The sequence below is a fragment of the Daucus carota genome, chromosome 2 (assembly GCF_001625215.2).
Source record: "Daucus carota subsp. sativus chromosome 2, DH1 v3.0, whole genome shotgun sequence".
NCBI lineage: Eukaryota > Viridiplantae > Streptophyta > Magnoliopsida > Apiales > Apiaceae > Daucus > Daucus carota.
In genome coordinates, this window is record NC_030382.2 from 24388541 (window position 1) to 24413747 (window position 25207).

Here is a 25207-nt window from a genome sequence, read left to right on the forward strand (position 1 = left end):
TATGCTAATTGATCTGTATATAATTGTTTCTTTAGTATCAATGTATTTTATATGTACTATTCTTCCCCAGTTCAACAGCCCATGAATCCATGTTCAACATTTATCTGTGTTGAACATGGGTACAAAGACGGTTGAATTCATGAGTTATTCTATATCCCAAATAAAACCCCAAACAATATCTCGTAAGTGTGTGATTAGGGTTATAAATTGAAATAAAAAATGACATCTTTCTATACCCCCAACCAAACCCTTAAGATTTTTTATTATGTAGAGATTGGATCCATTTTATTCTCTATTTTAATTTGTTTTAGTTCAACATTATTTATATACAAATTCAAGAATGAAAATATATGTGTTCAACATTATTTATATAGAAATTCAAGAATGAAAGTATATGTGTTCAACATTATTTATATAAGAATTCAACAAAACAAAACTTCAAAATAACAAATATTCAACTATACAAAAACTAGAGTTCAAAATTGTCACCCATGCCACTTTCACTGTTGTCTGTACTTTGTTTTTGTTTCTTCTTCCCAGCAGAATTCTCATCCAAATTTTGCATTTTTCTTACAGGACAATTCCTAAAGTCATGATAAACTTCTGTCTTGCAATACCTGCAAATCCTCTTTAGTTTACCAGAAAGTATAGTTGATTTTTCAGCAGCACTCTTAATTCTCTTTGTTCCACACCCTTTGTTCCGACATTGATTTGGAGGCTTGACTTCAATGTTAACTGGAATCTCTGATCCAATAAACTTTTCAACAACATCTTTCTTGTTTCCCACAACTAGCTTCCCTTCAAATTTCCAACCACGTAACTTCTGTTTTACATCTTTTAGACAACTTTGAATCAAATCAAGTGCTTCTTTATTGTCACCAGCCAACCCCATACACGAATTGAAATCAAACCAAATATCATTCACAATAACACTAAATTTCTCTTTATCATCACTTGATGTGCTTGAAACAAATCTTGTTGCATTTTTCTCAGCATTTTTCATCCATCTATTCAGAACAAGATGCCTTGGGAGCTTGTGCACAGGAACTTGTTTTAATGCAAGAATCAAATGACTGCATGGCAAACCAATTCTTTCAAACATCCTACAAGAACACTCAAGTTTATGATTTTCCAAAATGTGCAAAACCTGTACCAAATATAAGTGATTTAATATCAAATATAAAATACATACAAACATGAAAAATAAATTACATATATTCAACACTACTAAAACATATATTCAACACAAATTGAATTGTATTTCAACACAAACTAAAATATATTCAACACTACTAAAACATATATTCAACAAAAATAAATATATACAACACCCCTAAGACATGTATTCAACAACCCTAAAACATATATTCAACACCCCTAAGACATTGTATACGAAATATACAATACATGCAAACATAAAAAATAAATTACACTAAAAAAGGCATTAAATAATAATCAAATGCAATCTACTAGTACTTCAGAAATACCTGAAATTCTTTAGCAGCTTTAAGATCATGTAAAACAAACTTCTTTACTTCAACACCACTCATATCCTTTATTACCAAATGGAAACAAGCATCTCGTACTTGTTTCTGGAATTTATAAAATATTTCACGTGTGTATAACTCTGCAGCATCCTTCTCCAAAAATAGTTCTGTATCAGTACTTGGGAACGCAACATTAGACTTATGATTCAAGTCTGAATTGATATTACGTTGCTTATCCATTGCAGTCTCAAAACGTAGATAAAACTGAGATAGAGTATCACCAGGTTGATGATAATGACTAAAAAATGAATTTGCACTTTCTGACCAAGATGTTGTCCGTAATATTCCTAATAAAGGATCTTCTTTGAAATATGCTGGAATCCATAAATGTCGGCATTCATACATATCACACAACCACTCATTGTCAGTCATCTTAAACTCATCCATCAAAGATTTCCAACCAGCTTCAAACTCAGATATATCCAAATTTTCACCCCATACAAAAGGTTTAAGCTTTGATAAAAATCCACCATCCATTGCCAATACCACACCAACCTAAAAATACATTTTAAAAAAAAACTAACAAATATCAGGCATACAAATTTCTCAACATAAAAAATAGATATATTCAACACTACTAAAACACATATTCAACACAAATCAATATATTCAACACCCCTAAGACATGTATTCAACACCAATAAAACATATATTCAACACAAATACATATATTCAACACAAATGTTATGGAGGTTCAACAGAAGATACCTTGGATGGAAATTTTTTCATGATGTGCCACATACAAAGACGATGCCTTGTCTTTTCTTTATCAAACACATCAGCAATTGCTTGTTTCATTGCAGCACATTGATCAGTCAATATGCATAATGGATGTCGCCCCATACAATTTAGTAAAGCTTGAAAAATCCATTTGTAATGAGCTATATCTTCTTTTGAAAGTAGACCAGCACCAAAAGTTACACACTTTCTATGATTGTCAACACCACAGATTGGAACAAAAACCATGTTATACCTGAAAACAAATATATGTTTATTAAGAATTGAAGAAAAAAGAGAATAAGCTATACACAAAATACTTTAGAAAATAACATAAATTTCTTACTTGTTAGTACTAAATGTGGCATCTACTGAAATAACATCACCAAACACATCATAGTTTCTACGACCAACACAATCTGCCCAAAATAACTTTGTCAATTTTCCAGACTCATCCACATCATGTTCATAGTAGAATCTGCCATTAGAAGAATCCTTCAAAGATTGAAATTTATTCAATATTACTTGTGCATCTGCATTCCCAATTATGTTCTTCAAGTCTCTATTCCAATTTTTAAAATCAACAACTGTTGCCCCAATCTGGTCATACCCTCCAACAAACTCTTTCATTAAACCAAACGCACGAGCAGGACCTATTCTGACTTTTGAACAATCAAATGCAAAATTTTGATGTGCAACAGTCATTGACCGGTTTGCCTTCAAAAACTTCTTACCATCAGCACTAGCAAACCTATGATTATGTTGTTCAATAAACAAAGTAATCTCATATATTGAACCCTTCGTATGTTTCACCACAATCATAGCAGGACATCCACATCTAGTAAACATACTTTTCCTCTTTTGTTTTGAATAAAATGAGCCATCATCATTCTTCTCACCATTTTTAGAATAAAAGCCTTCTCGTGAACAGTGAAAACGTTTCGATTGAATACGTCCATCTCGATATCGCTTCTCACTACCACGCCTAATATCAAATCCACAAGAACGACCATAATCAACATAAAAATGCGCAGCCTCATCTATACTCCTAAATGATTTTCCAACATTAGGTTTACTATCAACCATACAAGGCAACCAATACGTTGTAGAACCTGGAGATACATATTTACGCGAAGACAAATCATCAACTTCTCCCAAAGACAAATCATCATCTTCTATAGCCACAACATCCATAGGCAATGTATTAGCATCAAAGTTTTGAGCAATTTTATCACCAAAACCTGAAAAAGTTATAGAACTAAACTGAAAATCCCAAAACATTATATTCAACAGTTACACATAAACAAAGTTCAACATAAAGAAAACAAAGATTCAATAAATATCTTGTTCAAATCCCAAAAAGTACTCAAGTAAGAGTAATCATACAAAATTGATACTTATATTCAACAAACACTTATAATTACAGTCAACAAATTAAATACAATTATAATTCATACTTATAAGTACACTTATAAGTCATTATATTCAACAGATGCACGTAAACAAAGTTCAACATAAATACAACCAGAATTCAACATATTTAAGTCATATACATATCGTTCAACAGAATTCATACTAATATTCAACAAACACTTTATAATTACATATAATAATTGATTCATATACAACTCGTTCAACAAAAGTTAATCATACATTCAACGAAACAACAAACATTCAGATTAAAAAAAGAATCAACAAACTAAACTCAAAGAAAATCATGTCGTACCTGAATTCAAGTCCATAGCACAATCGCATACAAGAAGAACAATCGTACAGAGTAATAACCAAATCTCCACCTAAAAAAACAAATTTTTTATTATAATATTCAATCGAACACCACAAAACACCTCCAAACAACCTAATCCCGACGAATACAGTACAGGCGTCAAAGAAAAAACAATAAAACAAGTAAAACACATCAAATCGTATATCTCGAGCTGAAGAAAACAACTAAACAGCAAATTTATGTAAAAAAAACAGTAATTTACCTTCAAGTATGCGTAAATCTGTAGTCGAAAACCGCGTTGTTCTCTCTCCAGCTCAGAAACTCGCCGTCGTCTCTCTCCGATGCGTCTTCTCTCTCTAGCCGGCAAAAATTTCCAACAAACAATAATACGCTTCTGTTAATTTTTTAGTTTATATAGGTTATAACTGTTTAAACGTAAATTGACTAAATTACCCCTCTATTATAAAATTTTAAATCAGCCCCAGCCCTAGGATCAAATCTAATCTGATGGCCCAAAAAAGTTTGTAAGTTTGTAACTTAAAAAAGTTTTTATTTGATCCCATTCCTATATATATATATATATAATAATATATTAATAAATATAGATAAGATTAACTAAAAAATGAGAATTAGATAAAGCAAATGATTTTGAATTTTTCAGTGATATGTGTAAGTACTTAATAAATTTAATAAACATACTATTTAAATAAAAAATATCTGTTTTTATTTTTCATAAGTATTACGTTATTATAAATTATTTGATTTCTATCTTTTGTGTTATAATACTTTTTTTTAAATTTAATTAGTTAAATGTTATATTAATATACGAATTAATATAACAAAATAAAAAGAACAATATATAAAATGATGTATAAATATTGTGTTAAATGTAAATATAATTATATATTATATTCTCATAAATAATTTTTATGTATAATTATTTTACAAGAATCTACAATATATACTATTTCAAATATAAAAAATAAGTATTACATAAAAATTATTACAAATAATATATAAATTTATATATTAAATGAAATAAAAATATTTTATATATAAAAAAAGGGCCTCCATTGAAATCTTGCTTAGGGCCTCGTATTGAGTTGAGCCGGCCCTGCCTTATTTTCCTGCAAAAAGAAGCAAGATGATTAGGATTACGACAATTATGACAAATTTTCCTAGGAGCATTTGGAATAGGCATATAATTATTGTTTTTGTTTATTCCTACCTTCCCATTTCTATTTTTCCTAGGTTCCTTAATCATGTTTTCTTTCTTAACCTCCTTGAGCTTATGCTTAAGCTGTTTCTGAGTCATTAAACCAATGTTTACCTGTTTAGGTTTATCAGTCTTTGGTTTGTCCTGAGCCTTTGATTCTGCAACAAATCTTACTGGAGCTACCTTAGGTCTTTCAATTTTAATGGTTTCTTGTTTTTGTGATTCAGCTTCATTTTTATCAGAGTATCCTAAACCTTTCTTCCAGTTTCCACTTTCTAAGATATTCTGAGTAGTTTTTCCTGAGTTAGTCCAAGTTCTGATTATCTCTCTTTCCTTAGCAAGTTCTGATTCAAGAGAAGCAGTTTTCTTTAAGAGTTCATTTTTAACAAAAACAGAGTCATCTCTTTCCTTCTGAACTTCTAGCATCTGAACTAGTTCTTTCTCAAGATAATCATTCCTTTTCTTAACTTCTAAGATCTCAGATTTTAGTCTCTCATTTTCTAAAGTTTGATCTCTATAACTAACATGCATATTTTTGAGAAACAATCTTAACTCAGTTATATCTTCAGTGTCAAAAGCAAGAGTGGAGTGAGGTACCTTAGATTCAACAGCCTCAGTGCTGTTGTCCATGTTTGCCATCAAGGCATAGTTGACTTCTTCCTCTGATTCTGATGAGTCTGCCCAGCTTCCTTTCTTAGTGATAAAGGCTTGTTCCTTTTCTTTCTTTGCTTTCTTGCACTCTGTTGCAAAATGACCATTCTCACCACAATTGAAGCAGGTGTACTTAGACTTATCAGCTTTTCCAGATTTTTCTTCTTTGCCTTCATTCCTTTTGAAGACCTTCTTATCAGAGTTTCTATCTTTCCTTGAGAACTTCTTCCCTTTATTGAAGTTCTTGTAAGCCATCTTCTTGAAAATTTTAACCATCAATGCTGCCAGCTGCATCATCTCAGTATCACTGTCATCAGAGTCTGAAGATATATCAGTGTCTGAGTCATCATCAGAGTTTGATGACTCAGTATCAGACTTTGTGACATGTGCTTTTCCCTTGTTTTTCACAGCTGTTTCTCCTTGAACTTTTAGAGCAACTGGTTTGGGTTTCCCACCATGTCGTTTGCTCCTTTGCTCCATCTCAAGTTCATAAGTTTTCAATCTTCCAAAGATATCATCCAGAGACATCTCTTCAAGATCATGATTATCTCTTATAGTGGTTACCTTAAATCCCACTTTTCAGGAAGAGCAAGCAGAAATTTGAGATTTGAATCTTCTAAGTCATATTCTTTATCCACTAGAGATAAGTCATTCAGCAGCTTGACAAACCTGTCATAAAGATCAGTCAATGATTCACCAGTTTTTGAATCAAAGTGTTCATACTCTTGAGTAAGTATGGTCCTTCTGTTCTTTTTGATGGCTTTGGTTCCTTGACATCTGATTTCCAAAGCATCCCATATTTCTTTTGCAGTTTTGCTTCCAATCACCCTGTTTGACATAGCATTGTCTAGAGCACTGTGCAACAAGTATTTTACTTTTGCATCCTTACTGATTGATGAGATGTCCTCAGGAGTATAGTCTTTCTTTTCTTTGGGGATCATCTTCTGGGGTTCATCTCCAACTGCAACAGAGAGCTTTGTTGGCATGTGTGGACCATCATAAATCCTGTCCAGGTACTCTGGATCTGTGGATTCCAGAAACATAACCATCCTAACCTTCCAGATAGGATATTCAGATGCCCTGAGGACCGGAACCCTAAGTGACTCATATCTACTATTTGAAGTTTGTGATTTTTCAGACATGATTGTGAGATTAAGATCTCACTGTAGGTATATCAACAGAGCTGGCTCTGATACCACTTGTTAGGCCGAAATTAATCACTATATAAATTAATATAGTGAACACAATCAATAACCGAACACTCAAATAAGAGAATTAACAAAGTAAACTCTTATTCACACAACTCAGTAGGTTACAAAAACTCTCTTAGTGATTTATAGCTTATCACTAAGAGCTGCTGGGTTACAAGAATAATATTCTCGATGTTCTAACTCTTTTAGAGTAAACCCTAAATTGTGTTTATATACACAGTTACATGATATCTACTGATTGATTCATAATTATCTGCTTCCTAAAATAATCTAATCAGTAGCTATCCTTCTGCTGTCCTGATTTGCACAATCTTCCTTGATCTTGATCTTCCTTGTTTATCCAGATCTGCTCCTGAAAATCAGCCGCCTGCAAACTCTGACTATCGATAAACTCTGATCCAGCTGGCAGTCGTTAAACTCTGATTTCCAGCTAAACTCTGATATTTGCTTCTGCACACTAAACAAGTTAGATACATGTGACATCATCAAATATGTAACAGACTGAGTTCTATAAATATAAAGGAATCGTGCAACAGTTCTCAGCACCTAACACACCTCAACAAAATAGAGTCGTAGAGAGAAAGAACAGAACATTAATCGAAGCTGGTAGAACCATGCTAGAAGAGGCAAAGCTACCCACCAATTTCTGGGCTTAAGCTGTCAATACAGCTTGCTTCACTCAGAATATTACTCTAATAAATAGGCATGGAGTTACACCATATCAAATCTTGAAGGGAAAGAAGCCAAATCTCAAGCATCTACATGTTTTTGGCTGCAAATTTTCGTTCTGCGAACCCATCCTGAGCAAATTGGAAAGTTTGAAGCAAAGGCTGATGAAGGCATATTCATTGGATATCCAACTACTAAAGCATATAAAATATTCAATCTAAGAACTAGAGTGGTTTCTGAATTCATAAATGTAACTTTTGATGATAAGAAGATCGCAGGATTGGATGAAGACTCTCATAAAACTCTAACATTTTGAAACGAACGGTTGCTTATCAAGATCCTGATGAATTCATTACTGATGAAGTTGATACTGATAAACAACATTACTGCTGATATGACACAAGTCGAAGCTGTGATACAAATAATAATGCAACCGTTGAAGGGGAGCAAGAAGATCAATCAGCAAACTCTTCAGATAACAATCAAAAACCTACTCAGCCATTTGATAACTACGACTCAACTAGAGAATCATCAGGAGTCAACGATGTAGGGGGAGCTCAGGAACAACACAACAATCAGGAAGAAGCATACGATGTAGTGGGAGCATCTAGCTCAAGACAAAATCTTCCTCATGTTACTAAATGGACAAAAGATCATACACCAGATCTTATCATTGGCAATCCAGAATTAGGTGTTCAAACACAAAGTGCTACTCAGAATGAATGTCTTTTTCATAACTTCTTATCCAAAGAAGAACCTAAGAAAGTGGAAGATACACTCAAGGATCACGATTGGATTACATCAATGCAAGAGGAACTTAATGAGTTCGAAAGAAATGAAGTATGGAAACTAGTACCAAAGGACAGATCAATTATAGGCACCAAAATTGGTCTTCAGGAACAAGACAGATTCTGATGGAACTATCATAAGAAATAAAGCAAGACTTGTTGCTAAGGGCTATTCACAACAAGAAGGAATCGATTATGATGAGACCTTTGCACCAGTAACAAGATTAGAAGCTATAAGGATGTTTCTAGCTTATGCTGCCCACAAGAAGTTCAAGGTCTTTCAAATGGATATCAAGATTGCCTTCTTAAATGGTGAACTAGAAGAAAAAGTATACGTGGAACAGCGTCCTGGTGTCGTTGATCCTAAATATCCAGTTCACGTCTACAGGTGAGACAAAGCACTATATGTACTAAAGAAAGCACCATGTGCATGGTATGAAACTATCGCTCAATTTCTCATAGACAGAGGTTTTGAAAGAGGTACAATTGATAAGACTCTTTTTTATCTAAATCATGGTAAAGATCTGCTTCTAGTCCAAATTTATGTTGATGATATTATTTTTGGATTGACTAATACCAAGTTGTGTGACAAGTTTTCTAAGCTTATGCAGTCCAAATATCAAATGAGTATAATGGGAGAAATGAGTTATTTTCTAGGACTGCAGGTAAAGCAAACTGATGCTGGAATATTCATAAATCAGTCCAAATATATATACAAATAATCTGCTCAAAAGATTTAACATGCAAGACAGCTCCTCAACTGCCACTCCAATGGCTACTACAACAAAGCTTGATGTTGATCAAGGAGCCGGAGTTGATATCACCAACTACAGGGGAATGATTAGTTTTCTCTTATATTTAATAACAAGCAGACCAGACACTGTGTTTTCTACCTGTCTGTGTGCAAGGTTTCAAGCCAAACCAAGAGAACCACATCTTGTAGCTGTCAAAAGAATCTTTCGATATCTCAAGGGAACACAAGGTCTTGGCCTATGGTACTCAAAGGAAAATGATTTCAATCTCTGTGGATACTCTGATGCTGACCTTGCTGGCTGCAAAGTTGATCATAAAAGCACATATGGAATTTGTCAGTTTCTAGGAGGAAGACTGGTGTCATGGCACAGCAAGAAGCAAAAGTCAATATCCACATCTATAGCTGAAGCTGAGTACATTGTTGTTGGTAGTTGTTGTGCTCATATTTTATGGATACGAAATCAACTATTGGACTACGGTTTGTCATATTCTAAAATACCTATTTATTGTGACAATCAAAGTGCTATTGCTATGACAAGAAATCCAGTTCAACATTCTCTCACCAAGCACATCAGTATTCGATATCACTTCATACGTGAGCATGTTGAAGAAGGTACAATTGAGCTCCACTTCGTTCCAACAGATGGTCAATTAGCGGACATATTCACAAAACCGCTACCTGAAGACACTTTTACAAAGTTGGTAAATAAACTGGGAATGGTTAATTTCAAATAAGTTTGTAAGTAAGAGTCAGATACTGATAGGGCATTAGATACTGATTCTTTTCTCTTTCATAGTCAAGTTTATTTATACACGGCCTCTAATTCTTATTTATATTTTAAGTACAATCACTTCATAAAGATATTTATTTTATTTTACGCATAATTTCTCAAATTGTCTTATGCTAGAATAATCATGACTTTTGTACTTTCGACTTTATTTCCTTCTTGGGAATATGCCATGTTAGATTTACATAAAGATACTTGAGGTTTCTTGCATAGATATGTGTATAAATATTGCATGCATTTGTAATAATTATCCCTACGCGTAGTGACCCTTCGTATACCTACACTTACTCTCTATATATTAACGCCTCCCCAAGCTATAATTTCCATCAGATACACAACTATCAAATCCAAGATCATATCTATTTTCTCGCTTCATCTTCTTTATCTCAACAATGACCCAAATCCCTTAACATTACCGTCTTGAGAATGGCTCCTACTTTCCCAACTACCCATATGGTCCAAGGCGTCCTTATTTCGACCATGAGGGCCTCACCATTCTCATTGACAACGAACTCTACCATCCAAAAGACCTACCCATTGAGATTTACAACCGTCTTCCTGATCAAGACAAGATCAATATAGAGTTATTCATCATGGACGTTCTCATGGAGGAAAAACGACGGTATGAGGGGAAGGAACACTACAAGGAAACGCTGAATTTGCACGAGAACATCATCAAACTCGCAAACTCTGTTGCGAAATTTTATCGCAACCGAAATTTGAAGAGTCTTGAAGAAGAGCAGAAGGCGAAGAGACAGAAGATCGATGCCTCCACTAGCTAGGATAGTTAGGGATTCTTTAGTCTGTTGTAATCTCTTTGCATAAATATATGCATTTCTGTTTTAATGAATATAATTTATGCTTATAAAACAGTTGCATATTATTCCAGGTTTTTACTCTGTTATTGCTTAAATGTAAGATGTTTATACTGATATACTATTGAAATATTGATCATATTTTAACTCTTCATTGATAAGCTATCAACAGACAAGTCAATTTATACAGGGAAAGCAATCCTGATGATTGAGAAAAACTGATGCGCGAAATACTAATGATGTTTAGTATAATCTTCATACTGATGAATATTTGTGTGATTTTTCAATTAATAAATTATCTCTTTTTATATCTAATTTATCGATAATTTATATTAATCAAATTTTAAAGGATCGCCTTTTGTCTCCTTAAAATTAACGACTGCCAAATATTCACTCATTTGTGCTATCTCCGTATTCAAATCACAATTATCACTCCGAATTTTTCTCATTACTCATAAATCTCAGAAATATCATCACACATTCATCTCTCAAATGGCTTCCACACAAAACTCACCATCTACAAACATCAAACACCCAATTAGGGGAAAAAAATTTGCTCTTAACAACTACTGTGCTCTACTAGATAATTCTCTTCTACCTAAGGACTTCCATTTTGTCCAGGACTTTTTAGCGAGCATTCCTATTGGGTCACATTTTGCTCAGTCATGTAGGTTTGAAATACTGCTACGTTTGACTATGATGAGGACAACAAACCATTGCTCCCATTTGAATTCAACAACGTCAAACATGTCGTCACAATTGAACTGCTGGAGGACATTGTCCATCTTCCCAAGCTTGGTAACATTACTCCTACTAAATTAAACCATGATGACATGTCAAAATTTTTGAAGACGTTAGGACACAAAGGAGAAGCTGATAAGATTGGGTCACTGTAAAGATCACTTATCAAGAAAGAGTGGAACTTTTTCTTTGACTGCATCAGTCGATGCTTTCTGAATAAAGTCTCTAACTTTGATGCACTACCATCGAGATCTCTGCAGATTGGGTACTCTCTTATTCATGATACCCCTTTTGATTATTTCTTGTTGGATCTCTTAGCTGTCAGAAAAGAGGATAAAACTGGCTACATCTGTTATACTCGTTTTCTATAGTTCGTTTTTAATCAATTTAATCCAAACCATGCTTTTGACAATGATGAGTTGCTGTCTATCTTTAAAATTGCTGATACTGGCATTAAGGCCTTGACTAATGGTGATAACAAAACTGGTTTCACATATCAGTGTAATCAGTGTGTCATTCCTGACACAATAAAGCGTCTTTTGCAGACAAGATATCCTAATAAGTATGGTTTGGCTACCACTGGTACCTCTCCATCAGATATCGATTCTAGGACACTAGAACCTACACCTCTAGTGTCTACCCAATCATCTCACTCAAACATTCCAACAAACAGTCTTCTTCCTCTGGTATCTCCAAAAAGACACCAGTTGCAAAATCCATAAGGGGAGCTACATCTGATACACATCCGGTATCAGGATCAAAGACCACTTCAGACACCCCTCATGGACAGAAGTCACAAGGGAGGACTGCACAGGATGTGTCCACAATTGATGTTTCTGATGATGATGACAATTCTACTATGTTATCTGTTATTTCAAGAGCTACTGGGATTTCAACATCAAAACTATCTGCACTGAAGAAAATAATGCAAGCTACAGATCAATCATTCTCTTCTTAGAAGATACACAAGCTTTCTACTGATGTGAATACTGTAAATAAATCAGTTGATGAGCAACCAGATCCTGTCACCATAATATCTAGAATTCCTAATTGTATGTCTCCTACTGCCAGGAATGCTCTCCAATCTGAGGAAGAAAATGTGACGGATCTCCCTACAAAGCTCAAGACTTAATCTATTTCTGAAGATCAGATGAATACTGCAGAACAGACTTTCCCACAAGAACCTTCTTCTCAAGGAGTTGAAGCAGAATTTACACAGCCCGGGATTCCAAAAGCACCTACATCTCAAAGTGATGCAGCAAATCTTGCAGATCTGAGGCTAGCCCACAAGAACCTATCTCTTTAAGTGAGACAGCTGCTACACATATGCGTCAGGTCCCACAAGAAACTGTATCTCAACGTGGTACAACAGACAAGTCAACTCACTAATCTGGCTATCCATCTAATCACATCTTCATTGTCAAGCCTCTGAATTCAATTCTCATGGATATTCCCATTCATGCTTCTAGAGGGACATATCTAAATTTTCTCTCAGTATGATTATAAATAGATCTTTTTGTTTAAATAGAATCCCCTATTTATATGACCGTTACTCCTATTCTTTAGCCACCCCTTATTTCTTTGCTTTGTTGTGAGTCTGTGCCTTTCTGTGAGATGTGTGTACAACATTTAGTGATAAAATATTTTTTTGAGAGGCAGTCTCCTATACTAGCAAAAGGAGAGGTAGATCTACTTGCATTTCTTACTTTATTCTCTATCATTAGCTATTACTCTTTTAAGTAATAATTCTTGGCTTTTCTGTGAGAAGGTGATGAGATCACAAATAAAGAATAGAGAAACTTAAGAATTTTGGCTCTTTTTTATGTCACAGGTTCTCAGGCTTTTGATTTTCAAAAGAACAAGCATAAGGGTCCTGTTGATACTGATTGTGCTTCTTCTTCTTCCGATGAACATTCCTTCGATCATGATTATTTTGAAGCTCTTAGAAGATCAAAACTACATAAATCTGGTAGATCAGGCCACTTTATGGCTGCCAAATTGTCTTGTGATCATCCCACACGCAAGAAGGAATGGAATGAAAGCTGGTCCAGGACATATGATTCAGATTCCATCACTTTTGCTAACTTTTTTTTATCATGCAAACCAGGTAGGGGAGAGCATGGGCCGCTTCGGCTCGGTTTTAGGATAAAACCGGAACCGCAACCGCAACCATATATCTTCGGCTTTTGAAATCGAAAACCGCAACCGCCGGTTCGGATTCGGTTTAAAAAACCTCGGTTCAGTTGCAATAGGCTCGGTTTTGGGTACAAAACCGACAAACATAAGAATGAAAAACACTTATAATTGAACAGCTTCATTAGGTAAAATAGACAATCTGGCCATGACATGATATTCTTATAATCAAGAAAAACTTCCAGTGACATGTACTCTGTAATAGACAGAGGAGAAAATTAACAAACTTCTTGCTCAATGAAATCCAACAAAGAACCGGAGTGTCCATGCATAAATCCTTCCATTCTAGGTCCTCAGAAGTTCTACTCTTGGTGATGTAGATATTAATAAATCGACGGGAAAGTTGTGGGAAGTTAACGAGAACGAACAGCTGCTTACTCAACTTAATTGACAACTAGCAAGCTAACCAAACCTATTACAGTAACATTAGCCCATATTATAAGATATAATATATTTATTTCCTTCAAATTATTTTTAAATTCATATAATACATATTATATTTATTTAATTATTTAAATAGTTGGTTCGGTTCGGTTTTTTCAGTTCGGTTTTAACTAATAACCGGAACTGAATCCATAACATCAGTTCGGTTTTTATTTTTCTGTTTCGGTTTCGGATTGGTTTTTTCCGGCTCGGTTTTTACCGGTTTTTATTGGTTTCGGTTCGGGTTTTTTTCGATTTTTTGCTAAGCCGTAAAACCAGGCATTTAAAATTATCTCTAATCTTGATCTTCAGACTATTCATAAAGTGAACAAAATTCTACACAAAGGTATTCAATCTGAGATCACTTCTATTAGAGAAGATGTTGCCGAACTGAAAACAGTTGTGAACACATTACCCTTAATTCACACAAGTGTTTAGGTATAGGTGTTTCACTCAAGTTCAATCAATATAGGCATGCGCTTTCAGAAGCTTGGTTTTCCACCTAATCTACATATCTTGTAATATGCAGGCACAAATCAAAAGGACTTTGTTGAGGGTTGTAACGAGGCTTAGGTTGGATATAGGATATCAAAGAAATAAACTAACAAGTGGCTAACTCGATTACTAATAGAGCATTGTGTGCACTTTTGGTTAAGCAATCAACATGAAACTATAGGTTATTATAAAAAGTGATCAATCTTTCACAAGCATTAAAGTCCTTGCAAATAATTATGTACTTCTCTTTTCATATTGTAACACCAATGAACATATTTTCCGCTTGATTATTTTTTTTTCTTTTTCCAACATTTTTTCTAAATGTCATGTCATTCACCAGTAATTTTGGGTAGTGAAAAGTGACCAATAAAAAACAAGAGGAATTAAGTTGATCCCCGTAATTTCTAGTAGCACATGCGCATGGATCGTCCTTTTTCCAATGACACTGCAATTGCCACCCAATGATCTCAAAGGAGTACTTGATATTTTTTTCCTTGATTCCCCCCAAATTTTCACCCTTTGACAAGGAAATCCCCACACTTGAATGTTTACCACTACTCCAATGAATCCAAAAAATGCTCTACTAGTCATTTATACAAGAATAAAAAAGTAGGCTTAATATTCATAAATTGGTGATAACAAAAAAATTGGATACAAGTTCAAGGGGGTTCACAAAGGATATAATCCTTATATACTATTCGAATAAATGAGGTTAATCCTAGTGTCTTTATCGTTTTCATGCATACACATAATATTTCATCTCAATAAGGTTTAAATCAAGTTCTAGAGCAACAAGCCAAATGAAAAACAACTCAAACAAAATAATTAGATTGTTATAAATTGTATCAATCATAAAATAGGCTCAAATCTCAAATTAGTTTTAAAATTTTCGCAAGCACACACAAGGAATTATCATGCATTGAACAGTTTTTAACATGGATATAACATTCAGACTAATCATGCCAAATTAGTCTACACCATGTGTATATGTACTCACTAAACATGTTGTGAGACAAGATAATTATATGCAAAAATTTTAAAAATTCTAAATTAATTTGGATTCTTAAAAAATATATATATTTTTTAATAATATTATTCCTAAGAACACCTCCCCGCACTTGGATGGTTCATTGTCGTCAATGAATAATATAAAATATAAGTGAAAAAATATAAAGTCAGGGTTTGATCCCCTCCACCAGCTGGTACTGTGTACAAACTTTCAACAGGCTTGAGTTGTCTCCCAAAAACTGCTTTTCTTTTAACGTCTTTGGCTAGACATTGTGCCTCCACATTCAAGGCGGATAACTCAACACTATCAGATCAATATTCATCAACTTATGAATGGCATCGTGAAAGTTGCATAATTTGAACGGCATCTAAATTGTGCCTCCACTTTCAAGGCAGATAACTCACCACAATCATATCAATATTCAGCTCATGAATGGCATCGTGAAAGTTGCATAAATTGAACGGCATCCAAAGAATTAATCCGCTCGAACATTTGAATCTTGTTGAAAATTCACCATCGATCTTGTTCATTGAACGGTATGTGATACCTAAAATGAGTTGGTAAAGGCTTCCACTCTAGTTTAAGTGGATCATGCAAGATAGAATGAAGCTCCAACTCCTTCAGATTTTTTTTGTATCCCCTCAAGAGTAGAATTTTCATCAAGATCAATTTCGAGAATGAACAGAGGAGTTGATTTATCAGTGACACATTTAGGGTGCATACAAAACTCTCTTTTATTCTAACAAACTCCATCCCTCACAAATTCTTATGATCTTCTTCTGAAACCACATCTTCCGATTTTTTTCCCACTAATTTGGAATCTTGTCGCACTGCACTTTCTTCTATAGTAACTATCTTTGTATCCATATGGCGTTCCTTCTCTATGTCATTCATCTTTGTCTGCAACAATCTAGATGGAAAAAGAACAATAGGAATGACTTTTAAAGCCAACTGGATAAGAAAAGTTAGGATGTTAAGAATCAATAATTTTGATGATAACATAAACACTCTGTAACATGTTTTATTTAGAATCTTTATCAAAATTTCAGTTGTAATTGTTATATTTCTTGTCCTTGAGAAGTATCAACGGATGGGTAGAATAGGATGGCTAATTGTAAATATTCAATGCCATGTAATTTTATCTAAGTGAAGGATATTCAACTGATGAGATGTAAATATTCAACTGATGAAGACCGGATCATGTTTCAACTGATGAAAACTAAGCATTCAACTAAAGACAAAGTGTTCAACTGATGAAGCTAAGGAATTCAACTGATGAGACTGGAACAACATTCAACTGATGAAGTCTGTAATTCGTTCAACTGATGAAGGTACATTCAATTGATGAAGCAAATAGCAGTTGAAAATGACTAGAGTTTAAATCTGACAAATCACATGGATCGAATTACACTAAAATAGACATGGAAGCCTGATTAGGACAATAAAGAAGAACCAGAAACATTCTTATCTCATGCAATGCAATATGGATCATATCAAGATTATGGTCAAAGATGAAGACAACACAGAAAGCATGCATAAGACAAAGATGTGCAGCATAGCTTAGATTAGAGTGCATAATTTGTATTCTAGTTAAAAGCTTTGTAAAACTTGGAGTATATAACCAAGTTAGTAGCATCAGTTGAATGTGTTCGAATACTTGAGAGAAAATCTGAGAGTTAGAAACTATTCAAGTGATGAACCTGTACCTGTGCGAATTGTAATCAATCCACAGATTCTTCAATATAAAATCTCACAAGTGGATCATTCAATCCACCCGTATTTTTAATACTTGGTGTTTTTCTGTTTTATTGTTTTAAGTGTTCTTGTTCTTGAATCTTTTAATTTTTAAAAGATTGTATTCAACCCCCCCTTCTACAATCTTTCTCATAGTTGGTGTAAAATAACAATTGGTATCAGAGCCAGGTTTTAACAGAATGGAGCTACCTCAAAGCCAGAGAGTTGCTCCTTAGTAAATTTAAAGGTCAAACTGGTAACAACGACAGCATTGTTAAGCTCTTGCAGCTTGCTGTTGAACATAAACAAGTGCCCTACTCTTACCAACATCATTCTATGTGAATATAAAGTTGCTAGACAAATCCAACAATTCACCATTGCCTTTGTCATGCAGGGTCACGGACTTGAAACCAAGTATAAGATTCTTTGCTACATTAGATTAGAAGAATATATTCAATAACAAATTTAAAATTATTCAACTTAAAAAGTTTCGGAAAATTAGATAGACATATGAGGTCATTTTTAGTCCCAAGATGGGCAGACACCCTGGGCCATATATGCTAATATTTAAAAAAGATAAAAACATAAATCAATAGGCATGTTTACAATGAGAAACACATACTTACCATAGGCATATATCCTTATAAGAGGATTCTCCTGCAATTTCATAGAACAAAAAAATGTCATAACTTAATGGTAAAATGTGAACATGGGAATATACTTTGTTCGAAACAATCACAATTACAAAATACCGGTTAATACCTATCATAATTAGTGAGTATCAACAAGCCCCAAATCCAAATCTCTAACTTACATAATAATATAGCCACAAATCGAAGCCATAATTCACTGAACAAGCTCCAAATCGAAAACCCAAATCGAGGAAGCACTGAAATCAAAGAGAGAGATAAGTTAATTGAAGTTTCACCGAATACATCCAATTAATTGAACTAAAAAATGAAGAACCCTAAGCTGAAAAAGCCTCATCCGAAATCTTCAAAATGGAACACAGATCAATCGAGAAGTCTAAATTTGAAACAAAATACATACTACTTCGAAGAAATTAAAGAATTTGTAGAGACTTTTACAAGAGATAGTTGTACAAGAGAGTGAAAGAGATAGAAATTGAGATCTATGTTTTGTTAAAAGTGAAGCAGAGGAACAAAATTAATGGGCGGCATATTTGCCGCTCTACTATTTCATGGGCCTTTGTGCCATTTAATATTATTATAAATATATATTTAATTTTTTTGAGACTTTAAAATAAAAAATTTTGCATCTTATAATATATAATAATTTTTAAGTTAATTATGTTTATTATTATGCATAAAAAATTATGCATCTTATTTTAGTGACATACAAAAATAATCTAAAAATAATAAATTTATTTTGTACGACTTATTAAGAAAGATCTAATGAAATTACTAAATCCCTAAAACTTGACTCGTGCCAGATTAATAGAAATATTTTTTAAAATAAATTTTTCACCGATCTAACCGTACGGATGTTATAACCACTCATTTTAGTCATGTAAAAAAATAATCAAAAAAAAAAAAATTTATCTTGCTTAACTTTTTATCTAAATTCTAGTAAAATTACAATTCCCCAAAACAGAATTTGTAACTGATTAACTGAAATATTATTTGAAATAAATTTTTCAATGATCCAACCGTACGGATGTTAATACCCACTCATTTTAGTCTTTTACTAAAATAATCAAAAAATAAAAAATTGATCTTGTACAACTTTTTAATAAAAATCTAGTAAAATTACTAGTCTCTAAAATGAGAATGGTGCCGGATTGACTGAAATATTTTTTGAAATGAATTTTTCAACGATCAAACCGTACGGATGTTAATACCCACTTATTTTATTCATGTACAAAAATAATCAAAAAATAATAAATTTATATTGTATGACTTTTTAATAAAAATCTTATAATATTACCAGTCCCTATAATGTGACTCGTGAGAGATTAACTGAAAAATTATTTGAAATGAATTTTTCAACGATCTAACTGTAAGGATGTTAAAACTCACTTATTTTATTCATGTACAAAAATAATCAAAAAATAATAAATTTATATTGTATGAATTTTTAATAAAAATCAAATAATGTTACTATTCCCTTACATGAGACTCGTGCGAGATTAACTGAAATATTTTTTGAAATAAATTTTTCAACGATCCAACTGTACAGATGTTAATACCCACTTATTTTTGTCATGTAGAAAAATAATCAAAAATAATAAATTTATCTTATACAACTTTTTAATAAAAATCTAGTAAAATTACTAGTCTCTAGAACAAGATTTGTGCTAGATTAACTGAATTTTTTTTTTTGAAATGAATTTTTCAACGATCCAACCATACTGATGTTAATACCCACTTATTTTATTCATGTACAAAATCCATCAAAAAATAATAAATTTATCTTTTATGACTTTTTAATAAATATCTAGGAAAAAAACTAGTCCCCAAAACAGGATCGTACCAGATGAACTGAAAATATTTTTTCAAATGAATTTTTCAATGATCCAACCATACGGATGTTAATATCCACTTATTTTAGTCATGTACAAAATTAATCAAAAAATAATAAATTTATGTTGTATGACTTTTTAATATATATCTGGTAAAAATACTAGTCCCCAAAACGGGATTCGTAGCAGATTAACTGAAATATTTTTTGAAATGAATTTTTCAACGATCCAACCGTCCGGATGTTAATGCCTACTTACTTTAGTCATGTAAAAAAATAAAAAAATCATTAATTTATCTTGTATGACTTTTTAGTAAAAATACAGTAAAAATACTAGTCCCCAAAACAGGATTAACTGAAATATTTTTTGAAATGAATTTTTCAACTATCCAACCCTATATATGTTAATACCCACTTATTTTAGTCTTGTACAAAAATAATCAAAAAATAATAAATTTATAAATTTATCTTGTACGATTTTTAAGAAAATGCTAGTAAAATTACTAGTCCCTAAAATAGATATTGTGCCACATTCGTTGAATTATTTTGATAAAATTCCGTTGTTTCCTTAATGAACCTTCTAGAATAAGGTCTAAAGACAAAAGTTATTTCATTAAAGATTGTTGTCTCATCTTTCCTATAAAGTTCTAGAACGAGTCTTTTAGACAACGGTTTTCTATGGGAAAATATTGTCTGAGAAAATATGTGCCAACATTTCTTTTGACAAAAACCGTTGTGTAAGCGTATCAACGTTTTTTTAATCTGACGACTGATTTTAAATCTCCTTTCAATCAACGGCTCTCATTGCACCATCTCAGCAATCCAAGTGATAGTCTTATGACTAATCATATGGTGCCACCTCATCATGTGGTGTCTATCGAAATTCTAAAAGAGTTATTTCAGACAACTGTTTCCATCCCGTTGTGTGATATTGTATAGGACAATACATTCGAAAAACCATTTTACAAACTTTTTAATTTGCACAACACAGTTTCAAAAAGGCTTGTCTAATTCATTAATTAGACAATTGTTTTGAAACCGTTGTAGTGATGTTTATTAGACAATGTTATTTTTTTTAATGAAATGTAACCGTTGTGTGAATTACACAACATCGCGTTAAAAACCATTGTCTTAACGATCTACATTCACAACGGTTACTAGACCATTGTGTCAACAATGTCACACAACACTTTCAAAAATAAAGCTTGTCTGTCAAGTTTTGAAGATTACCACATAGACAATAGTTTACGTAACCAATGTCTATTCCGCTCTCAGACAACGGTATGTCAAGGAAAAATATTTCTCCGTTGTATGTCAGATTGGCACAACGGAATTTTTCCAAACCGCTGTGTAATGTGTGTTGTCTGAGGCTGTTTTTCTTGTAGTGAACATAAAATATTAGAGCATAGCTCATATCAAACAAACAACAGTAATATATGTGTAGGAAAGAACCTTGAAAAGAAGCCGAAGACTTGGAAATCCATAAGGAATCAAGAAACCGAGAAGCAGAAAGGTGGTAGACTTTCAATTGGATGCAAGATAGCATCATCACCATCATAAAATTTATCAATCTCCAGGGCTTCAGAATATCACAAAGTTAAAGAAACTTTTTAAATTTATATTCGAAAAGAAATGTTCTATCTAACTCTGTCTCAAATTAACAGTTTCAAAAAGAGGTTTAATCTACCAAATCAGATTGAGATTTCAAGGTGAGTCTAAACTATACAATTTAATCTACCAAATCAGATTAAAATTGAAGTTATACAATTTATATGGCTATTAGAAGGACATCCAACTATAAGAGCAACACAACGACTAATTTTAATTCAATAAATCTACAAAAGAAATAAAAATATGCAAATATCAACTTAGAGGACGGATGCCATGTTTGAGAATGTATACCTGCAAGTATTCATATAATCAATTCTACAAAATTATTCTCGGTGATACGATCAATACATTCCATCTCCATATCCTTCAATATTCTCCATGATTTAAATATGTCAGAAATCTATACTCATAAAGAGCATCAATAGAAAATCTGAAAAATGAAAATGAAATAAAATATCACATTAGGCAAGTCATTTTCTTAAATTAATCTGAGCAAACCAAAACCTGCATTAGAAAAGCACAGAGTAAACGACAAATAGTTCAAGCAACAATCATAGAGAGAAAAACAAAATAAAAACATCTAAATCATACAAAATAGTAAACGCGATAAACAGTTAAACACAAATGCTGTAAAATTAAATGGAAGCGGCAGAAGGAGAAGAGGTATTAAACTGTTTTCTTGCTCAGAAAATACCCTAAAGAAATTAAGGGTTTCAAATCCTTAACAAATTAAAACCATTCAAACAAAATGAAAGTACAGGAGTTTGAAATTTGAAATTAATGGTTTAAACAGTGGACACGTGAGTTTGGAAACCGGGGCAACAGGTTTGATAGTTGTAAAGCTATCACAGTACATAGCTTTTACATACACGTGTGTGTATGCTGTATAAATTGATTTGAGAGTATTAAGAATCGTATAAGTCAACGTGGTCAAGAGATATATTGTTGTAAATACGGCTGAGAGTTGGAGGACATAACAGTAAAATACAGCATGAATAGGCTTCAGACAATATCAATTAAAGAGATTGTAAATACTTAACATCACACCACATAACATCACTACATTATCATCAAATTAATGCACATCATCATTTACCTAACATACGTATCAAAATATAGAAGTCAGGGTTAGAACCTGAATTTGAAGCACCGAAATCTCCACTAAGTTTACACTAAAGATATTCCCAAATCCACCAAAGTGTTGTTAACTCTTTCTCACTTAAGTTTAAACACCGGCTTCCTGAACAAAAAAAAACTAAGAGTTTAAAACTAAACCTGTTTGAAACTTAAACATACTATTCAAAACTAGTTCTATCACAACTAATTACATGACAACAAACAAAATATTTAGAAATACAGTGTCTGAAAAGCTTGTTGGTATGTCTAAATCAACATAAGAACATATATTGATACTACTACATAGAGGGATGTCCCATCTTGTTTCCAAAATCTTTTTATTTGATAATACTGCTTGATTTTGACTGTTCTGATGTTTATTCCTTTAGACCATATATTTGGACCACTTCTTATTTTAGTGTAATAAGTGTGTGTACACATTTTTGTCTATCATATCTAGTTTAAACTCAGTCTCCTATATTTGGTAACAATATATGGGACTCTACAGCTTTTCAGTTTAAACTTAAATCAGAAATAGTCAAAAACAAAATCTTGAGTAAGCAATTACATATCACATCTCCCTCTATTGTCTAAAAGATCATCATACCCAAATACATTAATACACTCCTAATATACAAGCAATTTCAACTAAAACCACAACGAATCAACATGAATTCAATCAAAATTAGAAGCAAAAGCTACAGATTAAAAACCCCACAAATAAAACCTAAATCATGGTTACACAACAAAATTCACATATTTCTACATTAGCCATAAACCACTAAAATGAACTTCATTGTGCTGAACTCATTCATAAACAAACAAATTTAACAAAAACCCCAAAGTAACATCAATTCAATCAACATCAGAAACAGAGCTACAAACTAAAAACCCAAATAGAGTATATTATTATAATATATTAAAAAATAAATACTTAAATTGACCACTGAAATTACACAGTCCTAAACAGAGTATTATCCACTTAACAACACCACACATAATCTTCACATAAACAGAATATTATTCACAACGAAAAAGAGAGTACAAATTAAAGATAAACAAACAAAAACTAAACACAAATCCAACTAAAAAATAAAAACATTTACTAAAAAATATAGCACCACTGGGGGAATACCTGCACACAAATCCTTGAATCCAACCCCGATATGAAGAATCCCTGAAAATAACAAATAAAGTGGGTATTTAATTTGACATGCAATCCCCCAACTCAAAAAGCCCTAAAATGAAAGCTAAAGAGAAATAATAGTTGTAAATGGAAATAAGATGAAGACCCAAAGCCCTGATTTGAAGACCCAAAGCCCTAGTTAGAGTACCAAAGCCTCGTCCCTTCAAACCAAGCCCTAATTTTAACTCTAGCTACCAACCTATTAAGCACGATAGAGAGAAGACAGCGCTGAGGATGGAGCACGAGGCAGAGCTGAGAGAGCACGAGAGCGGCAGTGAGGGAGAGAGCTGTGAATGGAGAGATACAGGAGTAAAAGAGACAGTGTTGTGAATGAAGTGAGTGAAAAAAGGGGCGGGTTAGTGAAAAGTAAAATCCTTCTTAACTTGTCTGAATTTCACCCACAAGCGTATGCGCTGTCCAAAATCCAGCCACAAACAATTTTTTCTTTATTTTTAATAATTAAATGTTATAATTAATATTTATAATAAATATTAATAAAATAATTAAAGTTATTTTAATTAAATATATTAATCCACTTAACACAATACGATTTTGAAGTTGTTATTATAAAATGTAAATAAATTTAGTTTTATAATTATAGAATTTGTATTTTTTTTTAATTTTAAATGAAAATAAATATTTTCACCTTTAATTATATGTAGAAAAATAGTATATATACTTTATAATAGCCTAAGCTAATATATCTGGATGTATGTTGCAACCACACACAAGTTCTAACTTTGGCAACATTACATTTATGGCTAAGCTAACATCTAAAACATGTTGTTGCGGCAGGGTAGAAGTGCTTTAGCTAAGGTAACATAATCGAGCAACATTCACTAGGACGACGTTGCGATAGGCCTTTTATGGTGTAGTGCCACCTGCACTTGATGAAAACAAAAAGGGGGAGAAAGCACCCTTACCATCACCTGCAGAGTTGGTAGCAAGAATTCCACCTCCCTATTTCACTGCAAATGAGCTCAAAGCAAGGAGCAAAAGGGATTCAATAAGGGAGATGTTAGACCAGTTGTTGGCAAAACAAGCTTCAAAGTCTACATCTACAACCACAACAGTCCCAACCTCTTTTCCAACTACAACAACAATTCTCTGGGTAATCACACCTGAGATTGTTATTCCTTCAAAGAAAGAAAAGGGTGAGCCATCAATGTTGAATGAGTTCAAGGCCATCCTATTTCCAAACAACTGTGGTTATTCAAGGCCTGGCAAAGATTCAAGCTCAATCTATTTCCCTTTAGCCAGGCCTAACAAAAGTGAATACAAACTTCTGGGCCAAGAAATTAAAAGCTACAAGGATAGTACAGATGAGGCTCTAAAAG

At 32.9% G+C, this 25207-nt stretch overlaps 1 protein-coding gene and 1 long non-coding RNA gene across 5 annotated transcripts; both read right to left on the reverse strand.

The window, feature by feature from the left end:
* Positions 1–349: 349 nt before the first annotated feature.
* LOC108208203 (protein FAR1-RELATED SEQUENCE 5-like) lies at positions 350–4539 on the reverse strand. Its single transcript, XM_064086280.1, has 6 exons — positions 4253–4539; positions 3991–4060; positions 2611–3505; positions 2256–2520; positions 1488–2042; positions 350–1147 (listed from the first exon to the last, which is right to left on the reverse strand). Exons 2-6 carry the CDS (start codon positions 4004–4006, stop codon positions 470–472), a joined length of 2409 nt encoding a protein of 802 aa, XP_063942350.1. The 5' UTR covers positions 4007–4060; positions 4253–4539; the 3' UTR covers positions 350–469.
* Positions 4540–15656: 11117 nt separating this feature from the next.
* LOC108206964 (uncharacterized) lies at positions 15657–24220 on the reverse strand. Of its 4 annotated transcripts, none has more exons than XR_001804198.2 (8): positions 24070–24220; positions 23820–23861; positions 22704–22808; positions 21860–21998; positions 21410–21536; positions 18239–18365; positions 18103–18133; positions 15657–16652 (listed from the first exon to the last, which is right to left on the reverse strand). It is a non-coding gene; the product is annotated as an uncharacterized LOC108206964 (long non-coding RNA). The 4 variants fall into 4 exon arrangements; XR_001804199.2 differs by having other exon boundaries at positions 15658–16652; positions 18291–18365; XR_001804197.2 differs by lacking the exon at positions 15657–16652 and adding an exon at positions 16670–17905 and having other exon boundaries at positions 18291–18365.
* Positions 24221–25207: the final 987 nt, after the last annotated feature.